This window comes from Xyrauchen texanus, chromosome 8 (genome assembly GCF_025860055.1).
Source record: "Xyrauchen texanus isolate HMW12.3.18 chromosome 8, RBS_HiC_50CHRs, whole genome shotgun sequence".
Taxonomy (NCBI): domain Eukaryota; kingdom Metazoa; phylum Chordata; class Actinopteri; order Cypriniformes; family Catostomidae; genus Xyrauchen; species Xyrauchen texanus.
Window position 1 is genome coordinate 12,511,446 of NC_068283.1, and position 20,894 is coordinate 12,532,339.

The window sequence follows — 20,894 nt, forward strand, 5'->3', positions numbered from 1 at the left end:
TCGAAACGGCAAAGCGATTTATATGGTTTGAAAATCATTTCTATACTCTGCAATAAATGAATGATTTATTTTCATCATATGATATTAACATTAAATACGTAATTTCCAACAAGCAATATTTTTAGTGTTGAACAACAACAACTGAAGGCAAGGACGTGAACCGGATATTGCGTCAACATTTTACGCGCTTGCGTATGCGGAACCTGTCGGATGTGTCTGAAATTTTTGAGAAATCTGTACAGTGGACAGACAACAGGACGGTGCCAAGCTGCCTTTTTACCATTGCACCTGCACCGAGGAGGCGGAGAGTAGGAGGGTCAACGGAGGAAGGCACTCTTTAGGATGGAAGAAGCTAAAAAAGAGGGACATATGGTCGCAGACGGCATCGACGGGCCGGGGGGAGCGCACAGCGATGAGCTTGTGAGATCAGTGTCGCTCCACTGCCGCAGGCCACGCGTACTGCAAGGCACAGTGTTTCCGTTCCTGCTTCTCTACCCGTGCTGTTTGTATACGTGGTTTGGAGTTTACGGTGGTGCTGAGTATGTCGAGGCCGGCTTGCTGGCGGTCGCTGCTATCGGGATCGCGCACGTCCTGACAGTGCTTTCTGGCTACTGGTCCGTGCACGCGCACTGCTGGCTCACCTGTTCTAAGGTAATAAATAACATATTACAAATATGTGCTTCAAGTGACCCTTTATACAATTAATTTGAACAATATTTTGAAAGACTAACACGTCAAATCAGACATATGGCTGGGACATGCCAGAAAAAGAGATATAAAGCGAAATGCACTGACATTTATGCACTCATGTTTCAAACAGGAGTCTGATCCAGACAAGGCCACCTTTGCAAAAGTCATTCCTATGCCTAACAATGGCTCAGCTGAATTAGTGCCTCTTCTGAGGGATAAGGTGAGAGATGTCATTATTCCAAGTGTTCCAGTTGAAAAACTGAACATGGCAATAGTAGATTAACCAGTATTCAGATGTCTGTTTCTGTTTCTGGAAATGCCAGGTAATATTAAAATGTCTATTTTTTCATGCCTGGATAAATCATCAGAATAAATAATATTCTAAGAAATCTAGTTAAAATTTGTATTGGTTGAATGTATATAATTATTTATACTTTTAGATTTCACGTTTATATAATAATTATTATTTTTTTAAATCAGAAGCACTTGCTTTCAAAAAAATTATATGATTGCATGAACAGAAGAGTACAGGAACACAATGTAATTATGCTCAGCTCCAAAAATATTTCATAGAATAGAAATAAAAATACTTTTCCAAACATCTAACCCTTAAACAAATACCTCTTGGTATTAGTGGCCCGGGACCTCATTCCACCCCCTGTGCCTCGTTCACTTTTTGGAGATATTCCCCCTCCAGGTTTCCTCAATCTTTCTCATATAAATAGTGTAACAAAAAAAATTATATATTTGTTATACTTGCTTGATTACCAAAGGTGAATAGGATTATTAAATACCTGAAATATGTAATATTGTCGCTTTTTTTGCACTTCAGCTAATCTTTTTTTAATGATTATTTCATGTCTATGTAAGTTTACTATCACATGATATCTATTTATTTGTTTATTACAAGACAAATGAGCCATATATTCATACAAATATATACAATATCACGTTGATTTTCAGTGCAACAATAGTGAATTATCAGTATCCCATATGCGTGTAGACATGGGTACAATGGGGCTAAATGCACATCTTAAGGAACACTAGCTTTTTTTCTTGTCCCAAAGTGTATCAAGATTAAAACATTTAATGTATTTCTATTGAACATTACAGGAGCAACATTTGAAATTGTGTGAAAAGAAATAACAACAAGAAGGTTGTTTTGAATAAAATTTATATTTCTAAAAATGGTGTTTAAATAAATAAATGAATTAATGAAAAGTTTAATCAAATGAATATATAACAGTTACTTTTGAACATAATAGTCTGATACCTGTAGTGCTTTTATACAGCACAATCAAAATACAACTTTGGAGTTATAATTTGTCAAATAAAGTTCTGCATAACAGAATATCACAGATGTTATATACTGCTTAAGTCTAATACAGTTACTACTGATTTATTATTAGTAGTAGTAGTTGTAGTAGTAGAAGTATTACAGTGAATTTTACATAACTTTACAGTAGTGATATATTTCTGTCATACTTTTGTCTTTTAAATGGATAATTATTATGAAAAAATTTTTTTGGCAGATCTTTTATTTTGAAGTGTTTCTGTGTTGTTTTGGCCAAGGAGCTCTGATGTAATCATGGCAAATTCCCAATTCGGAAAAGCTGTTCGCTACGTTAATCACAGTGATTATTAAACAGCAAAAGGCTACTATATAAATAAATACGTAATCTGTATATGACTCGTGCTTAAAAGTGAAATAGCGCTCTACCTGCTGTCATCTGCTACAAACAGAGCAGCGATGCTCATGATGGTGCTTTTTAACCCAAACACCATCCTTTCACTTATTGGACAATTATTGAGAAATGTTTCATTTAATGACCTTAAACAAAACTGAAAATTACAAATAAGTAACGTGCTATTTGTTACTCAAGGTGGTGCTGATGTGTCAGTGATTTACATTTGACGTTGCTATTTGATAAAGAAACAACATGGAAGTAAACCATAGCAAGTACAATACATGACCAGTACGATATACATTTTTAGCTTAGCAAGTAAAGACACTGACTACCACCCCTGGAGTAGTGAGTTCGAATCCAGGGCGTGCTGAGTGACTCAAGCCAGGTCTCTTAAGCGACCAGATTGGCCCAGTTGCTAGGGAGGGTAGAGTCACATGGGGTAACCTCCTCATGCTCACAATAATGTTGTTTCGATCTCGGTGGGGCATGTGGTGAGTTGTGCGTTGACATGCTCAACAAGCCACATGATAAGATACGTGAATTGACGGTTTGAGATGCGGAGGCAACTGAGATTCATCCTCCGCCTTCCGGATTGAGGCACTACGTCACCATCAGTACTTGGAGCGCATTGGGAATTGGGCATTCCAAATTGGGGAGAAAAAAGTATGATATGAATATTGACATTTGGGTGTACTACGGAAATCATTTAAGTCGTGCATCTATTTAGACTCAAAAAGTGCCTGAGAAAATACATACTGCATGGGTATGTTATGTGTTATGTGTAGCTCAGTATGTGTTTGACAGCCAGTTGCATTTCATGAATCTTAGTGTGAAAGGTATGAATCCTGTTGTACATTTGTGCTGATTTGTTGCATCTTGTATAAGTCATAGAAATGAATTGGTTAAAAGGTGTGAGAACATTGATTATAGGTTATGATAATAGGTTATGAAGGATCTATATGTCAAAAGTCTCATGTTTCTGAGCAGGACGAGGATGGAGAGGAAATTCTGTCCTTCGAGTTCCAGAAGATCCGGTATGTGTATGACCGGAAAGAAAAGAAGTGCTTTTTGCAAGTGGCGTTCCCAATCAACTATCCAATGAGTTATTTCCAGAACTGGAAAGGCTATCAGGAGGAGGCTCAGCTACGTTCTGCGGAGAAGTGTTACGACTGCAACCGTGCTGAGATGGTGGTGCCAGACTTCCTGGAGCTCTTCAAGGAGAGAGCCACAGCTCCCTTCTTTGTCTTTCAGGTACGAGTGTGTAGGATGTGGGTTAATTTTACAAATATGTTTTGGTCTCTTGCTGTTTTTACTTGAGGGATTGTTAACTTGTGAATCAAAAATGAATGAGTGTATCATATATGCACAATCTGTATGTTTGGGCTGAGTGTAAGTGTTGTTCTCCTGCAGGTGTTTTGCGTGGGTTTGTGGTGTTTGGATGAATACTGGTACTACAGTGTCTTTACACTCTTCATGCTTGTGGCTTTTGAAGCATCTCTGGTGCAACAGCAGATGAGAAACATGTCAGAAATCCGCAGGATGGGGAACAAACCATACATGATCCAGGTAACTTAACCACACATTGCCTTTTGAACATGCAGACAGTGATTACAAAAGTCTTAAGAGCCTCAAATAGATGCACAGTACCTGTTCTTGATTTAGAGTCTGACATGATGAAAGTAATGACTTGTGGTTCAGTGAGTAAATCGAGCACTTATTTGACTGGTTCAGTGAGTGTGTCATTAGACCAATTCACTGTGATAACTCATGAGTTCAAGACTGATTTGTGAGACTTCTTGACTTTTTTCCTACTGCAACAGGTCTACAGAAACAGAAAATGGAGGCATATATCTAGTGATGAATTAGTACCTGGAGACATCATCTCAGTTGGTGAGCTAATACCACTTATCTTTTCTTTTGAAAAGCTTATCTTCTACTACTGTTCACCAGCATGGAAGCGAGCACCTATTTCTCATATCTTCACAGGGCGTTCTCCTCAGGATAACCTGGTTCCTTGTGATGTTCTTCTATTGCGAGGGCGGTGTATAGTGGATGAGGCCATGCTTACAGGAGAGTCTGTGCCACAGATGAAGGTGGGTCTGCTTATCCTCTCCACAAAGACTGGACATCTGCTGTTGATACTGTGGTTGACATGTCATATCTGTAGGAACCTGTGGAGGATCTGGACCCTGAGAGAGTTCTGGACCTGCAGGTTGATTCCCGTCTGCACGTCATCTCAGGAGGCACCAAAGTGGTTCAGCACAGCCCACCTCTCAAAGCCAGTGCTGGACTGAAACGTTAGTATAAACAGCTGATATAATATAATATTATTAGGGTTGTAAATCGATTAAAAAAAAATCAAATTAATTACATGATATGTGTGAAATAGAGTTAATCGCAAATATAGATATTTGCTGAGAAATGCCCTGTATGCGCTATACAATAATTCATAGGCACAAAGTCTGCCATGAATATACATTTTTTAATTTCATTTTCTCCCCAATTTGGAATGCCCAATTCCCAATACTTAGTAGATCCTCGTGGTGGCACAGTTACTCACCTCAATCTGGGTGGCGCAGGACAAGTCTCATTTGCCTCCCCTTCTGAGACAGTCAGTCCGTGCGTCTTATCACGTGACTCACTGTGCATGACACCGCGGAGACTCACAGCACGTGGAGGCTCATGCTACTCTCCACGATCCACACACAACTTGCCACGCGCCCCATTGGGAGCGAGAACCACTAATCGTGACCACCATGTGGCTCTACCCTCCCTAGCAACCGGGCCAATTTGGTTGCTTAGGAGACCTGGCTGGAGGAGTATGCGCTAAGTCTAGGCGCAAGTGGGTTGGTGAAATCCCGCGCCTGATGTGCTAATGTGCTGGGTGAAGTGCAATTTAATTTTGAGGTTCTTCTCCAGTTATTGCATCATCTGCATCCTATTATATATTCCATTCCATGTCAAGCGCCTTCGATATAATTGAAGACAGCCTATTCATAAGAATATGGTTGTGTAAATGTGCTGTATACAATGCATCCCCTGCACTGTGACTGTATTATCAGCTGCGCTGCTCCGGACCATGATGTATGTGTTGTATGGTCTCTATCCGCCTCTCTGGGACTGTTGGCTCTCATCCTGCTCATCTTTGTCCCACCTGCTTGAAATATTCTTTGCCTCTCTCCCATTGGTTATTGTTTTGAAATGTATATTTGTTATGTTTCTCTGTTTAGTGTTTTTTGTTTAATTTCTGCACAGTTACCTTGAGCTTTGGTAAGATGCTATACAAAATAAGCATTTTAATATTATTAATCATATTAATCTAGTCTGACACAAATCATGGCTAGTATTAAAAGTGATCGATAGCTTTTTCATATCATCAAAGTTGTATTTAAAAATGTAATAAAGTAATTTGGATCATCCACCTCTCACTTTCTCTGTTGCTTTCTTGTTCTTCATAGCTGTAGACAATGGCTGTGTTGCTTATGTTTTACGGACGGGTTTCTACACTTCTCAGGTGAGGTGTTTGGTTCTGTACTTAGATTGGAAAGGGTTCTGTTTTGTTAAGTACAAATGTCTTAACTTCTTGTTGTATCCTGTTCAGGGCAAATTATTGAGAACAATTTTGTTTGGAGTGAAGCGGGTGACGGCCAACAACTTGGAAACATTCATTTTTATCCTCTTCCTGTTGGTGTTTGCCATTGCTGCAGCTGTGTATGTTTGGGTCGAGGGTGAGTAGCCACCATCTACTGAGAACATGTGATGCACATCTGTTAAGTCTTCTACAAGTATTTTATTTAAGTATGTTTTTAGTTTTGAGGCCTATGAACCCATATAAGCCTTAAAATTACATTATTTTATTTGATCAAGCATTGTATCGATACAGTTCACCTTCGCATGATGTGCCTTTATATTACATCTTACATCATAACTTTATGCCAAGAGGAACATAAGTGTATGCGTTTCAGCATCTCATATACCCGTCTTTTTTCCTAGGGACGAAGGACCTGAGCAGAAACAAATATAAGTTGTTTCTGGAGTGTACTCTGATCCTCACTTCAGTAGTGCCACCTGAGTTACCCATAGAGCTCTCACTGGCTGTTAACACATCTCTTATTGCTCTGGCCAAACTCTGTGAGTGACTGTGTTTGATGCAACACATTTAGATTATCATGTCACATTGCTTTCTTTAAACTTACACATTTTATTTAATATTCTTCCTCCACAGATGTGTTTTGCACAGAACCTTTCAGGATCCCCTTTGCTGGAAAGGTGGAGATTTGCTGCTTCGACAAAACTGGCACCCTGACAAGCGACAGCTTAGTAGTTCGTGGTGTAGCCGGACTCAGGTAAAAGCCTGAATTCTTTGCCATGGTACAGTGCAAAAAAAAGCCAATCTGAGGAAAAAAAGTAATACAAGTTTTTATTTACACTTAATAAAACAAAACACAATACTGTTAAACAGGCACAGATAAACAGACAGATGCCGTTTCTCACTGTTATGGTAAACAGAAGTATCCGGGAATTATAAAATTGTGTTTTTCATGCCTTTAGAAGTAATGGAAATTAATAGAATCTTTAAAGTCATGGAATTATATGTACTTTCTAATTATGATATGCTCTAAAATATCTAAAAGGCTAAATATGGATTTTGTGTACTGTAAAAAAATAACTCTGAGTTTAGTAGTGTTTAATTAAACGCACGCACTGCCACTGAGCGAATCCTTATATGGACTTGGTTTACACTCAGTCGAACCAGTTTAAAAATCAAAGTTCACACTTGTTTCTCTCACCCCTTTAGAGAAGGGAAAGAAGTGACACCAGTGTCAGAGATTCCAGTGGAGACTCATCGAGTGGTGGCTACTTGCCATTCACTGGTCACACTGGATGATGGACAACTAGTGGGTGATCCACTGGAGAAGGCCATGCTGACCGCAGCAGACTGGACCCTAACTAAAGGTCTGGATTCATGTTAAAAACTGGTTTATACACAAATCAACCATGCTCTTCAGCTGTTGCTTGTTGCAGAACTTCCTGTCTTGTAGTACAGTGTTTCCCCTATATGCATAAATTATGAGCACGGCTGCTGAAATTCTATTCTACGTGGTTCATTAAAGAAATATTCCGGGTTCGATACAAGTTAAGCTCAGTCGATATCATTTGTGGGATAATGTTGATTACCACAAAAACAAAATTGACTCTTCCGTCCTTTTCTTTAAAAAAAGCAAAAATCTGTGTTACAGTGAGGCACTTACAATTTAAGTGAATGGTGCCAATTTTTGAGCATTAAAGAAGATGTAAATGGGCCTGGGTAGCTCAGCGTGTATTGACTCTTGACCACAACCCCTGGAGTCATGAATTCGAATCCAGGGTGTGCGGAGTGACTCCAGCCAAGCCTCCTAAGCAACCAAATTGGCCTGGTTGATAAGGAGGTTAGAGTCACATGGGGTAACCTCCTCGTGGTCACGATTAGTGGTTCTTGCTCTCAATGCGGAGACAACTGTGGCTTGTCCTCCGCCCCAAACCCAGGTGAGTAACCACCCCACCACAAGGACCTACTAAGTAGTGGGAATTGGGCATTCCAAATTGGGAGAAAAGGGGATACATAAGTAAAAAGATGTAAACAATATCTGTAAACATGATTTTAGTGTGATAAAATCACTTACTAAATTTTACAACTTTGGTGCAATGACAATGTAAGCAAACTTAAAACTATTGTTGAAATTACATTTTAAACAGCTTTACAGCTCAAATACATTTTCAGTTGAAGCGTGGTTTGACAAGAGCCATCATGCTAATGATCTGCTCTGCTCTGTTCTGTTGCTCTGGAACACATGCATTGTTTGTGCGGGCTTCCTTCGATATCGCTCCACAGACCACAAAACTGATGCGACCCATTTGAAATCTATGAGAATTTTAAAGCACTATAGAGGAAGTCAAACCTCTTAAGTAGATAGCCCGACATGCTAAAGAGCACTGAGGAAAAAAGCAACTCTGTGCTATGCACCAAAATTAAGAGTTTCAAATTATACATCACCCTTACTAAAATGTATCATAAATTTACTATAGTAAAAAAAGTTTCACAGTAGACCTCATTTTTATTACAACTGTGGCATTTATAGTTAAAATTTCTAAATGCATTTAGGCTACAATTTTTGTTGGTGACATCAACAAATCATCTGATACTCCATGAACAAAACTATGCGAGATTCTTAAAAAAATGCCACTCCGGTTACATTAAAAACAGGTTACCTTTTTTTACTGCGTTGAGTCGCATCTTGATGTCTGATGTACAATCTGGGTTACGAATCTAAACCAGTTGAGAACCTACATGTGTATGTTCTGTTAAATAAGTTTATATTATATATTTGTGTTTGTTTAGTAAAAATAGTGCAAGTAATTTTTTGTGTTGAAGCATTTCATTATTTGACAGTTATTACTACAGCTATCTGGAAGCCCTTGAAATGTCAAAAGATTCAAGTAAAACACACACACATGATGAGGCAAACATGAATAACCCATCTATAATGATTCTACGGTTGTTTTAAGTTATTTCTCCACCGTTGCACATAAATTTGGGTCCAGTTTGCAGGCTTCTGGACACGTGCACGGCAGCACCGCTGCTAGACAAATCCTGTAGTAGTAGTAATCCTTGTGCTCACTTGTACGTGTTATCTTGTCCCTCTGTGTAGATGAGAAGGTGTTTTCTCGCAACATTAAGACTCCTGGCCTGAAGATTCATCAGAGGTTTCATTTTGCCAGTGTTCTGAAGAGGATGTCAGTGCTGGCGTCATTTGAGCGGCTGGGCTCCACTGAGCTCTGCTACATATCCACTGTGAAAGGAGCACCAGAGACACTGAGGGACATGGTGAGCATTTCATGTGTTGCACTCTTTAGCTTTATGTGCAGTGCGCAGCTGAAAGTTTTTCCATCATGTGTTTCACCACACAATATGGTCTGTGGATTAATGCTGGGAGGTTCAGAGCAGTTTGTGTGCATTATAGCTTGTGTCTGTTTTAGTTCACAGAGTGTCCAGACAGCTATGATGAGGTACACCGTGAGATGTCACGTGAGGGGGCACGAGTTCTCGCACTGGGATATAAAGAGATGGGCCACATGAGCCATCAACAGGTATTCACTGCTGATCACTAAAAGTCAGATTTACAGGTGCTCTGTTATTTAGAGGTTTGATATGACTCTTTCTGGGTGCAGGTAAGGGAGGTGAGTCGTGAGGTGCTGGAGTGTGACCTGCGCTTTGCAGGATTCATGGTCGTCTCCTGTCCTCTGAAGAATGACAGCAAGGCTGTTATCAGAGAGATACAAGAGGCCTCGCACCATGTGAGTACATTAACTGAAAATTTTGTAATTTATGTAAACATTAAAAAGAAGTAGACATTGACACTAAACTGTTATAGACAATAAAGGCCGGGGCAGATGGTAGTTAATCTCTTCTTGAATTTGGAAGTAACACTGATTTCCATTTATATTTAAGCATTTGGGAGATGCTTTTATCCTAAGCCACTGACAATGCACTCAAGCTATACATTTGTTTCAGAAATGATCTTACCAAATTTATCAGGCCAAACGATTTAGAAAGAGCTAAACAAAATGTCAAAAAATGGAAAGATTTGAAGCTCTTGTATAATAAATTTAGCTTAAAAAATGCTTTCTAAAATGTAAAAGAAATCACAAAAATGTCAAGTTGTTAATCATTAATAATGATTAAGATTTTGTATTTATTAATATATATTTGGATGAATGAAGATACTACCAATAGTGTAAATAAACATTAATTAATAAACATTGAGTTAATATTATTTAAATATAAATAAGTCATAAAATACTGTCATATACTAATAAGACAAACAAGTTAAAAAACAAAATGATTTGAAGCTCTTGTTAATTAAATGTGCTGTTTAAAATGTTGAAAAAAAAAAAAAAGAATTCAACCATTTAACTGGTGAATCATTTATAGAGTGAATATTCTTAATGAACATTAAGTTATATTATGAAAAATATAAATAAATTATATAAAATACTGGTATATGTTAATGGAAAATTTTTCAAAGAATTAAAGCTTTTGTTTTATAAATTTAGTTTAATAAAGGTGCTAATATGTTGAATAAAAAAAGAAAAGAAAATGTCAACTGCTGAATCATTTAAAATGATTTTGATTTTGTATTTATTCTACCACCACTGGAATCGCGAGTTCAATTTCAGGGTGTGCTGAGGAGCCAGCTCTCCTAAGCAACCAAATTGGCTCGGTTGCTAGGGAGGGTAGAGTCACATTGGGTAACCACCTCGTGGTCACGATTAGTGGTTCTCGCTCTCAATGGGGCGCGTGGTAAGTTGTGTGTGGATCGCAGAGAGTAGCATGAGCCTCCACATGCTGTGAGTGTCCGTGGTGTCATGCACAGTGAGTCACGTGATAAGATGCGCGGATTGACTGTCTCAGAAGCGGAGGCAAATGAGACTTGTCCTGCGCCACCCAGATTGAGGTGAGTAACCGTGCCACCACGAGGACATACTAAGTAGTGGGAATTGGGCATTCCAAATTGGGGAGAAAAGGGGATAAAAAAAAGATTTATTCATATTTATTTGGATAAATGAATATACTTCCAATAGTGTGAATATTCTTAATGAACATTGAGTGAATATTGTTTTAAATATAAAAATATCAATTTATCATACAAAATACTGTTTTATAATAATAACACATTGTCCAAAAATGAAATGATTTGAAGCTCTTGTATGATAAATGTGCTGTTGAATGTTGAAATTAAATAATTAAACATGAACATGTCAACTGGTGGATCATTTATAATTATTATTATTTATATACATTAATATACTACCAATAGTGTGAATATTCTTATGAACATTGAGTGAATATTATTAAAAAAAAATATATATATATATATATATATATATATATATATATAACTAATATAAAATTCTGTCAAATTGTCTAAAATAAATCAATTGAAGCTCTTAATACGTTTAGTTTAAAAAATGTGCTGTTCAAAATATAGAAAAACATGAATATGTTAAATTGTCCATCAATTATATATTTGTTTTTATTTAGTATTTATTCATTTTTATATAAATATATATATTACAAATAGTATGAATAGTATTCATGAACATTAAGTGAATATTATTATAATATATATAAAAACTGTTATATACTAATATAATAAGTACATAACAGTTTATATGTTTTACATGTTTGCATTTAATTGTCCAATGATTTCCTTCTCTTTATTGTCCCCTGTCTTGGATGTCATGTGTTGATGTGGCAGATCTCAAAGCTGTATTCCCTTTACAGGTAGTAATGATTACAGGTGACAACCCTTTAACTGCATGCCATGTAGCCAGAGAGCTGCATTTCATTCAGAAAGAGCACACACTCATACTGCAGCCTGGCCCTTGTCAAGGTGCGTCACATCTCTAACAAAGCCTGGTACAATTCTGTGACTAAAACAGCAAGAGTAACTCTCTTTAAATTGCCAATCCACTTCTTATGCAGCTAAATGGCAGTGGGAATCCATAGACGGCAGTGTGTGTCTTCCTCTACCTCATTCCTCGGTGCCAGATTTGATCAGGCAGTATGACCTTTGTGTCACGGGAGAGGGGCTGACCAAGTTGACCTACGACCCCCGTTTACTCAATGCTCTGCTTCCTCACGTGCAAGTCTTTGCTCGTGTCAGCCCCAAACAGAAGGTCATATTCACATGCTGTTTTTAAAATAGCCTTTTACCAATAGTCATGCTTGGTTTAACTGTGTTTGTTTTCTGGTATGTGCAGGAATTTGTCATAACCACTCTAAAGGGACTGGGTTTTGTCACACTGATGTGTGGAGATGGCACAAATGATGTTGGTGCACTAAAACACGCCCATATAGGTGAAAACATTACCGTTTGTTAAGTATTATATGCATATGTTGATGGTTTGTCCTAACATTTGTAGTTCCTGTAGAATGAATCAGTGGACGTTTACACACAGACGGTCTGTGTTTCAGGTGTGGCACTGTTGGCAAATGCCCCAGAGCGAATGCCAGAGAAAAGGAAGAAAAACAAAGAGAAGGAGTTTTCAGCTGGAGATCCCAAACCTGGACCCCCAGTCACAAGTTCAGGGGTCAAACTTGGCTCCCGTGCAGCCAGACAGAGAGTGATGGCCCACAGAGAGGAGCAACTAGCAGCACAAAAGGTGTTTTATTGTAGTTTCCTTCTAACACTGATTTCTATATGATTTGATTTGGATTAATAAATTGTAAGAAATTTTCTTAATTGACAATCGTAAAGTTAATGAGTGAAAATCCGTAAATCTATAACAATAATAAACTGTAAGTGGTGAACAGCTTGAAACTCAATAAATACAAGGTGCATATTTTTCTTCAATCAGAACTTTACTAATAAATGGTAAATGGTCTGCACTTATATAGCACCTTTTTTAACCTTAAAGGTTAGTAAAGCAATTTACACTGTGTCCCAATTCACCCATTCTCACACACACACACACACACACACACACACACACACACACACACTCATACACCAATGGCTGCAGAGCTGCCTGCCATTGGGAGCAATTTGGGGTTCAGTGTCTTGCCCAAAGACACTTCGGCATGTGGAGTCATGCACACATTGCGATTAATGGCCGATCTGCTCTACCACCTGAGCCACAGCTGCCCAAAAATACAAAGTTTGTCAAGTTAAATTTAAAAGTTAAATGACCATCCATTTTAATTACTAACTGTAAAAGGAAATGTGAAAACATGAAACAGCCTCCAGAGTAAGTATGTGCATGTAGCCTACTGTTTAAAAGGGTCATGGCATATTTTTTATATATATATATATATATATGTATGTATATTATTTTTATTTTTATTTTTTTGCTCCATAACAGTCATAATTATGTTGCAGTGTTTCCCCTAGGATTTCTTTTCAGCAGCGGTGCTATTGTGCACTCGTCCACAAGCCCGTACCGCTGGACCTGTATTAACGCATGTTGGTCAATGAATAGATTAAAATATGGGTGTCAAACTCAATTTCAGCTGGGGCCACATCAGGGTTGTGACATCAGTACCTGCTGTGGTAGCACTTGTGCAGATAATATTGGAATGCACATTTGACAGTACAGCATTGATTTTGAGGTTGGGGGGCAGATGAAAATTATGATATTAACGACAGACAACAGTTTTAAAGTGGCTAAATTGAAATATTCTGACAGTGTGACTAAGTTGGGTCTTCTTTACAGATTCCTTTTACAGTTATGTCTTGGACTTTCTGAAGGCAAATAAAACAACTTACATTTTCCTACAATCAAAGAGCATTACAAGATTACAGATTTTACACAGATGAAAATGCACTATAGTTCTCCCATAGTATCCATACCGGTAGTTTTAACAAGGATATTTGTAATGGTTCATAACCATGGTAACCATAGGTAAAACCATGCATGGCTCCTCACTACCATGGTTTGTTAGTATGGTTTCTCTCCTCTTCACCCCTGTGACTGATTGAGCACAACAGTGGGCATGGCCAAGGGTTCAATGACGAAAAATAGGCGTTGATGTCTTGCTGGAGGCAGTCATTATGCAGATGTATTTGGTCCACAAGTTTCAAATGAGATGTTTCAAAATACTGATTTAATAAATTCTCTTCTTCTATTAAGGATTCCGTTTACAGTATGTTTTTATTGTACAATGACCTCTTGTCTCAATGTCAAAAGATCAAGGAACATTTGATTCCTCATGTCATGACCCCTTTAAATACAATTTAAATACACTTAAGAAATACAAGTATTAGTATTTTTCTCTGAATATATTTTCAGTTCAGGTTATTTTTAATACATTTACAGTAATGTAAACACTTTCTTTTTTTATTTGAAACCAAGTCAAACAAGTAACACTGAGAAATACAGTCAATGTATCTGCATGCACTCCTGGTGAGAACTAACGTGATTGTTGTTGACGCTGCATGTTTTCATGTTGTACTTTAATACACTATCACAGTTTATGCAGTAAATATAATGTTCATCAATAGAGAAAAATAAATAAAGTGATGAGTGCCCCTTTTTTTATATATATATATTCGGTGTTGTTGACGAGACACATCATGCAGCGTGCATGTGTCAGTGCGCCCTCTAATGGCAGATTGTATAGACTATGTGCATGCATAAACTGAAATCAATCACTGATTATTCATTACCATCCCTAAAATGTATTGTGTTGCAGGAAAGGATCAGTCAGGTATTGCGAGAGTTAGAGGAAGATCAGATTCAAGTAGTAAAACTGGGCGACGCCTCCATCGCCGCTCCATTTACCTCCAAATTGTCCTCCATTCAGTGCAGTAAGTAGTACTCATTTTATATCTGCTTGCTCTCTTATTCAGTCCTACATTTTGTTGGTCTAACTCTGTTGTGTCTGTTTTTAGTCTGTCACGTGATAAAACAGGGGCGCTGCACTCTGGTGACCACCCTGCAGATGTTTAAGATCTTGGCACTAAATGCTCTGGTGCTGGCCTATAGTCAGTCTGTGCTCTACTTGGAAGGGGTCAAATTCAGTGACTTCCAGGCGACCCTTCAGGGCCTGCTGCTTGCCGGCTGCTTTCTCTTCATCTCAAGGTCAAAGGTGAGATGGGAGATGCTTTTATAAAGCTGATCGTTGTTTGATAAACTACATTTCAGTCAAAGTGAACTACGTTTCTTTTGTGTTCTTCAGCCTCTAAAGACCTTGTCTAAAGAGCGCCCTTTACCTAACATCTTTAACCTGTACACTGTCCTGACGGTGCTGCTGCAGTTCGCAGTCCACTTTTGCAGTCTGGTGTACCTGTACAGAGAGGCTCAGAGCAGAAGCCCACCCAGGTACTGACAAAATCAGCTTTACAGACAATAGTGACTTAATGCCATAGTGAGCAAGCCTAAGGCGACTGTAGAAATAGAATAGGGATTTTTCTTGCAGCTCAAGTCTCTATTCTGAGCCCAGTTTTATTTTCTTTATATGCTTCCTTTGGCCCATATCTGTCAAAACACAACATATCCTACCACTGTTATGCTGATGATACTCCGCTTTATCTTCCTCTAAAGCCAGGAGATAATTCTGCTTTACATACATGGCAAGCAACTTTCTCCAGCTTAACAAGTCAAAAAACAAAGTTGTAGTGTTTGGCCCCACTGTTTATATAACTAAACATATAATTAATCTTCTAGGCCCTCTTGCCTCTAATTTACACAATCAAGCAAGAAATCTTACTGTGATTTAAAGTTTGTTTTTGGGGGGGGGGGGGTTCTCCCAATTTGGTGCTTGTGGTGGCGTAGTGACTCCCTCAATATGAGTGGCAGAGGACTAATCTCAGTTGCCTCCGTGTCTAAGATCGTCAATCCTCACATATTATCACGTGGCTTGTTGAGCGCATTACCACGGAGACCTAGCGCATGTGGAGGCTTCACGCCATCCACCGCGGTATCCATGCACAACTCACCACACGCCCTACCGAGACCGAGAACCACATTATAGAGACCACGAGGAGGGTTGCTTAGGAGACCTTGCTGGAGTCACTCAGAACGCCCTGGGATTCTAACTCGTGAACTCCAGGGGTGGTAGTCAGCATCTTTACTCGCTGAGGTACCATTGTGAAATTGAAACCTTTTCTGTCTTTTAAGGATCTGGAGGTTGTTATACATGATTTTATTTCTTCCAGACTGGTTTACTGTAATTCATTGTATTATGGTATTTCTCATGCCTCATTGTCACATCTGCAGTTAGTTCAAAATGCTGCTTTTAGGCATTTGACTGGAACTAGGATGCATGCTAGTATATCAGCTGTGTTGGCTTCTCTTCACTGGCTCCCAGTTAAATACAGAATTCAGTATAAGATTTTATTATTTGTTTGGCACTTCCTTAAATTGCAGAACACCTTCAGCAATATACTACTACTAGACCTCTAATGTCATCACAGTGTCGTCTTTTAATTAAGTCTCGTTTAAAGTTGAAAGGAGATCATCCCTTCTCTGTTGCGCTCCTCCCCTTTGGAATAGTTTGCCTCTCCATGTCAGATCCTGTACCACAGTTGATGTTTTTAAATGTAATTTCTTGAAAAATGTCTTCTCTCTTGCTTTTGACTGTGTCTAGAGTATGTAATTACATTCATTTGTGTTGGTTTAGTATTTATGTTCTCTGAATCTGCATGATTTAAGTTTAATTTAAGTTAATGATTGCTTGATTGATTGATTGATAAATCAGATTAAATAAAGATCCATTGAAAACAGCCCATTTCTTAGGCTTTTTAGTCAGGGTGTACCAAAATGTCTTGCATGTGACATCACTGCTTTCATTTGCTTTCATTTGTGTTTGATTTTCATAACATTTGCAATCTGGCTTCCTGTTTCACTTCTTTCTCAATGTTTTTCCCCTGCAGGGCTGAGCAGTTTGTGGATCTGTACAAAGAGTTTGAGCCCAGTCTCATTAACAGTACTGTATACATCATGTCCATGGCCATGCAAATGGCTACATTCGCCATTAACTATAAGGTACTTTAATTGATAGTATCAGATGTGAACTATGCAAAGGCATGTTTTACAGCATTTTAAAGCTGTGTAACATGCACTTCACCTTCAGATTTGATTTCTTAAATAAATAGTTCACCCAGAAATAAAAATTGTATCATTGACTCACCGTCATGACATTTCAAATCTGTGAGACTGACATCTTCCTTAGGACATACACAGATGCATAGATACAATAAGCACAAAAAAGCTTGAAATCCATATTCACATGACATTTGAAATAATCATGTTGTCTGTTTTTGGCATCAAACAATAAAGAGGCATGTGCAAAACACATTGGATAATCCGGTAAGAATGTTGGTTAAGGTGTTTACATGCAATGCAAAATTGGGGTAACTGGCAAATGTCGATCGTTTATTCTTAAACAGTTTATGACTTTACAACGATAAAGAAAAGCCGTTTATTCTGTTTACTTGATCATACACTTTGTATTTATTCAGTGCTCAATGACACAGAATGAGGAATGATGCCAAAAAAGCACCATAAAATAAGTCCATACAACTAATGGTTCCATATATATCTTATCTCTATATTAAAAGTCTGCTAAAATCATTTGATAGATTTGTGTGAGGAACAGACCAAAATTGAAGTTGTTATTCTCGGGAAAACCTTCCCCTTTTTTTGTGCTTTGCACATTTTCATATTTGGCACATCACGAAACATGCAAATCATTGTTGAAGTCAAACCAGCAAATGCACTTTCATTTTTGGGTGAACTATTCCTTTAATAATGTCAAGCTGAAATAAACTAATTCAAAGCTTCTTCTTCAGGGTCATCCTTTCATGGAATCTCTCCGTGAGAATCGGCCCTTGCTTTGGAGCATCGCTATATCAGGGCTCGCAATAGTAGTGCTGCTGTCGGGATCATCACCTGAATTCAATGAGCAGTTTTCTTTAGTAGATATTCCAGCTGAGGTACTGAATTCTAGTACTCTATCTCACACTTTGGCTGAATCCAAGTTGCATACTCCTAAATACTTTACTGTACTGATGATGGAAAACCATGTACTTTCAAGCAATACGTCAGTATTAGGGCAAGCCTTTCAATTGTATCTTGATACCATATGAGAGCAAACCAATCCTCTTGCGTATTGTAATGGCTTGTGGGCACTATAAGCCCAAAGAGCATGCACAGATTCAAAAAATTTCCACTAGAAATATTACACAATGTACTATGATTTGGGAAACACTGATCCCAACCTAGCAAACTGTATAGATTCTAAATTGGGATTCAAATTCAGACTTTTTTTTTTTGAATTTCTTTTTTTTAGTCATCAATGGTATACATGACTTTTTACAATTAATACATTGTATTTATATATTCTTTCTATTTCCCTTTACAGTTTAAATTAATAATAGCCAAGGTCCTTATCTTGGATTTTGTCGCTGCCCTGCTGGTGGATCGAATTTTGCAGTTCCTGCTGGGCAAAGGAACCTTGAGGTTACCTAATTGAAGTGTTATTGCCAACAGTCACTGAAGCAGCCGCTGCCCCTAGTGAACAGACTCTGAATGGGCTTTACAGGAATACAGTACTTGACTGGAAGCAAACTCTGCGATATGCAAAGGACGGACGTGAAACTCAATACTGTACACACCCCAGTGTTTCCTTTTCCTCCCTAACTCTCTATCTTTGATATTAACTTAACACTTAAGCTACTTTTTCCTTCTACTGACATCTTTAACCTCCCCCTCTGCTCTGAAGGCCAAGAAAACTACAGTATTGTGTTGACGGTAAGAGTGTGTTTTGGTGCGGTTGATGCGCACAGCTGTGGCAGGGGCATTTAGAAAGAATTAATTCAAAGAGTTGGGTTTTTTTTCCATCATTTTGTAAAAACACATATCTCTGAAAGACTTATAAATGACCAACATACAAAAACAGTAGCTGTGTTATTATTTGTCTGCATACATCTCTCCTTTCTTGTTACCAAAGAAGCGCCATGGTATACAATCAAAATACCATGGTACCCATTACTTTATGTAATGGCAAGATTTTCACTTTTTGCAAATTGTAATTCACATTGGATAAATGAACAGCTTTGAAGTAGGTTACACTTAATGTTATTGCAGGATCATTCACTTCTCAGCAGGGCATGTAGTTATAATTGTTCTTTAAGTTCATGATTTAGATTTTGAGGAGTCTCATATACAGTCCCATTTTGGATGATAAATATTAGGTACAGTAATTTTTGGAGATTTCAGTAGCATTGCATCCTCACTGCAGTGCTCTGAATGGGCTGAATTCCCACTTATATGAGACAAACAACATTTTTCTGACAACACGGTCAAAGTATATGATTTTACAATAGGTACCTGAGGCTATAACGCATACACAAAGTTTGATAAATAACGAGACAGTTCCAAAATATGGTATGATACACTATAAAAATTCTGAACAGTGTGTAATGTAAAAATATTAAATAAAATAAATTATTTGCAAATTCTTTTTGACTTGAATTCAGTTTAAATCAGCACCAAGGCAACATAATTAATTATTTAACTAATCAACCTTTTTTGTAAATGTACACTAATACCATAGCCTGCAACATGTTCACTGAAAAGTGAACTTTTTTCTTTAAACAACATTCAAGAATCAGCTTGGAGCTCTAAAGAAAATTGAGCCTGACACAAGTGCTCATTTTTCATGAAAGTTTTGTCCGTTTCCAATCAACATGTTTTCCAATTTAATGTATGGGAGGATTCGAAAATGTATTTATTTTTTAATTTATAGTTTGTTTGTTTTTTTTATTATTATTATTGTATTTGAAATCAAATACATGTCAAAAAGGATTTGCAAAGCATTGACTACTTTTTTTAACACATTGTCCCAAATTTTGGGGTGATTGAGAGTTGTGTAAAAAATGCTGTATGCTTATGCGATATTGTTTCTTATTAACACATCACTTGTACAAGGTCATAGCTTTATTGTCATATTCAATCAATTACAATTAAATTTGCTCCTTCGCAAAACAAAGAAAACAATTGTGCATTAGCAAAAAACAAATGGCTGACTTAATACAATATAAAATAGAATTAACATATGATAAACTATATAAAGTGTAAAATAGCATGTAAGAGACAACACTGTAAAAATCAATTCACTTAACTGGAAAGTAACTTACACTGATTTAAAGGGATAGTTCACACAAAAATGAGAATTCTCATAATTTACTCACCTTCAGGCTTTCCCAGATGTGTATGACTTTCCTTCTGTAGAACACAACGATTTTTAGAAGAATATTTCAGCTCTGTAGGTTCATACAATGTAAATGAATGGTGATCAAAACTTTTGAAGCTCCATAAAGAAAATACAGACATGCTATATAAAGGCAAAATCCATACAAATCCAGTGGTTTAATCCATGTTTTAGAAGTGATATGATAGTGGGTGAGAAACCGATCAATATTTAATTTACTCTAAATCTCCACTTTCACCTCCACATTCTTCTTGCATATCGTCACCTGGGCAGGGAGGAAAATACTTAAATATTGATCTTTTCTTATCCACACTTTTATTACTTCAGATTCAGAATATATGGATTTAATCACTGGAGTCTTATGGGGTTTTTTTGTTTGGGAGATTCACAATTTTGGCACGTATACACTTGCATTTTATGGACATACAGAACCGTGTGCTCTGCAGATGAAAGAAAGTCATACACACAGAGGTTAAATTGGGCCGGAGCGCACGGGAGCGCAGCTCCGCCTCCTCAGGTCCACAACACACCCTGCCGGAGCTCAGCTCCAATATTTGGTGCAATATTTTCAGCACCAAATATTGTTATTCCACTTGAATTATTTTTCATCTCCTGACTCCTGACAAATACATGGCATATGAGACTGAATAATTAGCGAGACTACACAGAGACACCCAGGCTACATGGAATTATCAGACGTCATAAATGCATTAATCGCTGATTCAGCACACCGCCCACAGCCATCATGGGAAACTGTC

General features: G+C 37.7%; 1 protein-coding gene across 1 annotated transcript; it reads left to right on the forward strand.

The window, feature by feature from the left end:
* Positions 1–211: 211 nt before the first annotated feature.
* Positions 212–18,814, forward strand: LOC127648413 (endoplasmic reticulum transmembrane helix translocase-like). The gene is made up of 25 exons (XM_052133082.1): positions 212–651; positions 821–910; positions 3,366–3,629; positions 3,789–3,944; positions 4,199–4,268; positions 4,365–4,471; positions 4,546–4,675; positions 5,837–5,892; positions 5,980–6,106; positions 6,372–6,509; positions 6,604–6,724; positions 7,177–7,334; positions 9,068–9,243; positions 9,396–9,506; positions 9,588–9,713; positions 11,704–11,812; positions 11,905–12,098; positions 12,183–12,279; positions 12,397–12,584; positions 14,614–14,728; positions 14,813–15,009; positions 15,100–15,242; positions 16,796–16,907; positions 17,714–17,857; positions 18,286–18,814. The coding sequence occupies exons 1-25, from the start codon at positions 343–345 to the stop codon at positions 18,394–18,396; spliced, it is 3,549 nt and encodes a 1,182-aa protein (XP_051989042.1). The 5' UTR covers positions 212–342; the 3' UTR covers positions 18,397–18,814.
* Positions 18,815–20,894: the final 2,080 nt, after the last annotated feature.